The 6,197-nt window shown below is 40.1% G+C and overlaps 1 protein-coding gene across 1 annotated transcript in view; it reads left to right on the top strand.

Moving 5' to 3' along the window:
• Positions 1–10: 10 nt before the first annotated feature.
• The window catches only part of LOC125046494 (glutamate receptor ionotropic, kainate 2-like), a 29,766-nt gene continuing 23,579 nt past the window's right edge, over positions 11–6,197 (top strand). The window contains exons 1-2 of the mRNA XM_047644273.1: positions 11–236; positions 3,897–4,000. Of these exons, the coding sequence (XP_047500229.1) occupies positions 11–236; positions 3,897–4,000 (330 nt within the window). The remainder of the gene's footprint in view (positions 237–3,896; positions 4,001–6,197) is intronic.

Raw genomic sequence — 6,197 nt, 5'->3', positions numbered from 1 at the left:
TCACCCTTTTATGTCAGAGACTCATGCTAGGAGACTCTTCAGATATTCATCCGTGGGGAAATTCCTTCTGGGAGACTCGTCATTGTCCTTAGTATCACCACCTGAAGGTCTTGTTCTTGTAAACCCATCCCTGGCGAATCTTCTTTGCAAAGTCCTTGGAGATTCAGCTTTGAAGACTTGGAGACCCATCTCGGGTAGCTCATCCTTGGAGACTGATCCTTGGAGACCCATCTCTGGTGACTTTTTTGAGCACCTCGCGTTCCATGTCACGAGTTTACGTTAATAGTCTTTATTTGCATTACGTATGTCTTTCTTAAAACAACAGTTTGCCCCTAAATATCTTTCTTCCTTCCACGCTCTTTCCTGTATCACCCATTCTGAGCCTGTTCTCCTTGTCAAGCGAAAAGGAAAAACAGAGACAGTTTTTTGGATTTTTTGTTTAGATTTTGTGTTGTTTCTTTTACATGTCAGGGATTTTTTTCGGTCATATCTGTGTTTTTTTCTATTTTTCTTTCTTTTCTTCAATTTTTTTCTTTTTATTTTTTTCTCTCTATTATGTTCCTCTTCCATCGCTCCTGCAGATTTTTACTGTTTTCTCCCCTCTCCTTTTTTAATCTCCCTTTCTTTTGTTCTCTTCTGTTCTCTACTCCTATCTGTTTTTCTCTCCTTCCCACTTCCCTTTCCTTTATCCCTTCCCCTCTCTTTATCTCACCCTTCCTACCTTTGTCTTGGTCTCTTTTACCCTTTATCTTTTCCTCTTCCCTTTCCCTTCTTCTTTCCCTTCCCCATTTATCTTCTTTCCCCCTCCCCTCCCCCCTCTTCTTTCCCCTCCCCTTCCCCTTACCTCTTATTCCCCTTCCCCTTCGCTTTAGTCATTGTCTACCCCATTTCTCTTCTTTGCGTTTACCCTTTATCTTCGTCTTCCCCTTTTTCTTTCATTTTCTTTTTTTCTTCCTTTTTCCCATGTCTCTTCCCCTCTTCCTCTCGGTTGCCCTCACTCCCACCCTTTCTACCTATGTTCTTTGTAATTCATCTACCTTCCCCTTCCCTTTGCCTTCCCATTTTATCCTGTTTTCTTTTTCCCATCCTCTATGTCCTCATCTTTCCCCTCGCTCTCGCTTTCTCTTCTCTTTCTTTCTCTCTCTCTCTCTCTTCTCTTTCTTTCTCTCTCTCTCTCTCTCTCTCTCTCTCTCTCTCTCTCTCTCTCTCTCTCTCTCTCTCTCTCTCTCTCTCTCTCTCTCTCTCTCTCTTTCTCTCTCTCTCGCTCGCTCGCTCGCTCTCGCTCTCTCTCTCTCTCTCTCTCTCTCTCTTCTCTCTCTCTCTCTCTCTCTCTCTCTCTCTCTCTCCTCTCTCTCTCTCTCTCTCTCTCATTCTCTCTCTCTCTCTCTCTCTCTCCTCTCTCTCTCTCTCTCTCTCTCTCTCTCTCTCTCTTTCTCTCTCTCTCTCTCTCTTTCTCTCTCTCTCTCTCTCCCTTTCTCTCTCTCTCTATCTCTATCTATCTATCTTTTCTCTCTCTCTCTTCTCTCTCTCTCTCGCTCTTCTCTCTCTCGCTCTTCTCTTTTCCTTCTCCTTCCCCTTCGTTTTTACTCTCCCCTTCTTTCTCGCGATCACCCTCTCCTTCTTGCCTCTCTCTCGGTCCTTCCATCTCACTTCCTCTTGTGAATGATCTTTCTCCTTTACTCTTTATCTAATGCTTTTTCCTCTGTTCCCTCTCCCCCTCTCCCCACCCTCCCCTCCCCTTCCCGTCCCCTCTCTTCCCCTCTCTCCATCCCCTTTTCCTACTCTTCTCTCTCCACCCCCTTTTCCCTTTCCTCCCTTCCTCCCTTCCCCTCCCCTCTCTCCCCTCCCCCTTCCTCTCCAATCTCTTCCCCTCCCACCACTCCCCCCTTCCCCTCTCTCCTCTCTTTCTTCCCTTCCCTCTCCTCTCATCTCCCCCCTTTCCCCTCCCCTCTCTCCACTCCCTTTTCCCCCTCTGCCCTTCCCCTCTCTTCCCCTCCCGCCACTCCCCCCTTCCCTTCCTCCCCTTATCCCTTTCCTCCTCTCCCCTCTCTCTCTCTCTCTCTCCCCTCCCATCCTCCCTTCCCCTCCCAACACTCCCCACCTTCCCTTCCTCCCCTCATCCCTTTCCTCCCCTCCCCTCCCCTCCTTCCTTCCCTCCCCCCCCCTTCCCCTCCCCTCCATCCCCTCCCCAACCCTTCGTTTTCTTGAAATTACACTTCAGAAAACCACCGCCATAATTTAGTGTCGCTTTTGCCTTTCTTGCCCCGAATGCGATGTCTCTGGAATTCAATTATCAGTGTTCTGACATCTCGACGTCTCTGTACTCTTATGGGTCTTCTTCTCTATCTCTGTTTGTCTGTTTTTATCACGTTTTGTTGATTTGTTTGTGTATTTGTATGTGTATGCAGGGTTTAACTTGCGTTTTTTTTTCTGTCTCCTTTTTCTGTCTTTCTGTTTGTGTCTATCTCTCCCTTCTCTCTCTTTCTCTCTCTCTCTCTCTCTCTCTCTCTCTCTCTCTCTCTCTCTCTCTCTCTCTCTCTCTCTCTCTCTCTCTCTCTCTCTCTCTCTCCCTCTCCCTCTCATACACACACACCAGAGTGAGTCTTATCATCAAACAAAATTAATTATGTTCACCTCTTCTCTTCTTCCCTGCCCCCCCCCCCTTTTTCGTTATCCTCCCCCCCTTCTCCCCTCGTCAACTCCCCCCCCCCCCCCATTACCCGCGTCTTCTAAATTCCAGAATATTCTCTCTGGTCACTCTTAATCTCCGGGAATTAAAGCTTGATTAACGCTGGGAATGTGACGGTGACGGGGCTCTGTTGGAGGGAGAGGGAGGAAGGGAGGGAGAGAGGGAGAGGGAGGAAGGGAGGGAGAGAGGGAGAGGGAGGAAGGGAGGGAGAGAGGAAGAGGGAGGAAGGGAGGGAGAGAGGGAGAGGGAGGAAGGGAGGGAGAGAGAGGGAGAGGGAGGAAGGGAGGGAGAGAGGAAGAGGGAGGAAGGGGGGGAGAGAGGAGAGGGAGGAAATGGAGAGGAAGGGGAAGAGGATAAGAAAGGAGATGGAAGGAGAGGAGAGGGAGGAAGGAGGGAGAGAGGAGGGAGAGGGAGGAAGGGAGGGAGAGAGAGGGAGAGGGGGAAAGGGGAAAGGGAGAGGGGAGAGGAGGAAGGGAGGAGAGAGGAAGAGGGGGGAAGGGAGGGAGAGAGGGAGAGGGAGGAAGGGAGGGAGAGAGGAAGAGGGAGGAAGGGAGGGAGGAGGGGAGAGGGAGAAGGAGGGAAAGGGATGGAGGGAGGAGAGGGAGTGGGGGAGAAGAGGATATGGAGAGAGAAAGAGAGAGACAGAAGAGAAAGAGAGAAAGTGTGAGAGAGAGAGCGAGAGAGAAGTGAGAGAGAAGGAGGGAAGGAGGAAGGTAAGAAGGGGGGAGGAGGGTTCGGGAGAGGAGAGGAGGAAGATGAGAAAGAAAGATAAATAAAGAAAGGTGAAGGTGAGAGAGAGAGAGGAAGAGAGAGTGAGAGAAGAGAGAGAAGAGAGAGGGGGTAAGAGGTAAAAAAGATTTTGTTTATGTTACCCTATTTCTATTTGTTTTTTCTTTGTCTTCCGTTGTCTTTGTGATTATCTTTGTTATTTTATTAATGTTTCCTTCTTTTCGCTGGAGCCATATTTTATTTTTTTTCATGAGGCCTTTAAAGAAAGAATTGTATGGTAAGACTTTCCCTTTTTCCATAGTAATATCATAGTAATAGAATATATCAGTTCATTCACAAATAAAAGTATTTTTATTGACAACAGTTTCTCCTAAACAAAATCCCCCTCCCCCCCCCCCCCCAAAAAAAAAAAAATCAACAATAACACGAAAAGGTTTTAGTCCAGCGATCTCTAACGCGGGAAAAACTTTTGGTCCAGCGGTCTCTATCCCTGGAGGCAACGCTATGGCCGGGGACCGCGACGCTTTGGGATTTGACTTCTGCAGGATATTGCAAGCGAGGTCAAACTTTGATGAATGGCGGGCATGCTGAAAGGTCACGGCTAGGAGAAACGACCTTGTTGCAGACACTGAGAATTGACAATTGGGAAAATTGAGCCTAAAAGCGGACGGATGATTTTTGCTGTTTTTTATTTATTTTTTCTTTTCTTTTCTCTTTTCTGTTTCTTTTTTCTTTTGTCTTTTTTCGTTTTTTTTCTCTTCTCTTTTCTTTTTCTTTTTTCCTTTTTCCTTTTTTCGTCTTTTCTTTTGTTTCATTTCTTGTATTTTCCTTTTCTTTTTCCTTTTTCTTTACCATTTTTTCTTCCCCCGTTCTTCACTTCCCTCTCCTCTCTTCTCTTTTCTTCTCTCTTTTCCTTTCTTTTCTTTCCTCTTCATTTATTTTCATTTTCTTCCTTTCCCTTCTCTCTTCTTTTCTTGAGCAACGTAAGAAATTTAGCGAAGGCACGGAGTAAACGTACCTTGTTGTTCTTTATCGAAGGCGCTTTCACCTTACATATTATGATTTGATTTTTGGCAGCCATTGCAGTCAGCTTAAAAGCGTTTTTGTGTGTGTTCTCGTTTGTGATATTATTATCAAAATTATAATTTATCATGTATTATTATTATTATTATTATTATTATTATTATTGTTATTATCATCATTATTATTATTATTATTGTTGTTGTTATTACTATTACTACTACTACTACTACTGTTATTATCATAATTATTGTTATAATTATTTTTATTGATATTATTATTAGTATTATTATCATTATTATTAGTATTATCATCATTATTATTATTATTATTATCATCATTATTATTATTATTATTATTATCATCATTATTATCATCATTATTATTATCATAAGAAAACAAATATAAAATAGAAAACGAGTCCACCCCATTATTCAAAAAGATAAATGAATAAAGATGCGACACAAGATGAATGAAGTGAATTCAAGAAAAAAAATGATGAATAGTCTGCCACGGCCATGGCGGTGTCCCGATGCCTTTATTGTAGCCATAGATTAGAAGCCGAAGCCAGAGCCAGCACGGATCGCATTTGTTCGTTCGATTGTTTTTCTGCACGATTTTGTTATTGTTTTGTTTTTGTTGTTTTTGTTGGTGTTATCGTTATTTTCATATTCGTTGTTTTTGTTGTTATTTTCAGTATTATTCTTTTTATTATCATTATTGTTATTATTATTACTATTGTTATTTTTGTTATTGTTGTTGTTGTTGTTATCATTGTTTCTGTTATTATTGAAATTATTATTTTTTAAATTATTATTATTTTCATAAATTATTGATTTTTATAATTGTTGGTATTTTTATCATTATTATTGTCTAATTGTTATTATTATCATTATTATTATTGCTGTTGCTATTATTATTATTATTATCATTATTATTTTTTTTTTATTATTATTATTATTATTATTATTATTATTATTATTATAACCATCATTATCATCATCATCATGATTATCATTATCATAATTAACATCATTATCATCATGATTATCATTATTATAATTAACATCATCATCATCATGATTATCATTATTATAATTAACATCATCATTTTGTATAATTTATGTTAATATTATCACTATTATTGTTGTTATTATTATCATTATTGTTTTATTGATATTATCATTGTAATTATTTATCGTATTATTATTATTATTATTATTATTATTATTATCATCATTATTACTATTATTATTATCTTATTATTATTATTATTATTATTATTATTATTATTATTATTATTATTGTTATCATTATATTATCTTCTTCCCCCTCATCACCATCATCATCATTATTATAACCATCATCAATATTTTTTATCTCTGTACTTCAGATTTATTTAATATGTGGCATTTTCATCAACTATTTTCCTTTGTATGAACTCACATAACCTCACTCAACATAAAATACGTTTATAAAAAGATTATATAAAAACAGGACAGTCGAAATTCCTAGCTAATAATTACGAAAAATTCTGTATTTTCTCACATACTGTTGATTATCTTTCCCGTTTTCTATTCTGTCGTGTTTTTTTTGTTTTTGTGTGTGTGTGTGTGTGTGTGTGTGTGTGGACGTGGAAGACGGTTTTACCCCGTTTTCTATCGTCTCTTCTCGTGTTCTCTGTAGAGGCATAAGACTATCTCACCTTATCGATTTCTGCAAATGCAAAAGGCTATCTCATACCGTTTTCTCTTCATTG

This window comes from Penaeus chinensis, chromosome 39 (assembly GCF_019202785.1).
Source record: "Penaeus chinensis breed Huanghai No. 1 chromosome 39, ASM1920278v2, whole genome shotgun sequence".
NCBI lineage: Eukaryota > Metazoa > Arthropoda > Malacostraca > Decapoda > Penaeidae > Penaeus > Penaeus chinensis.
This window is presented reverse-complemented; position numbering and strand designations above follow the sequence as displayed.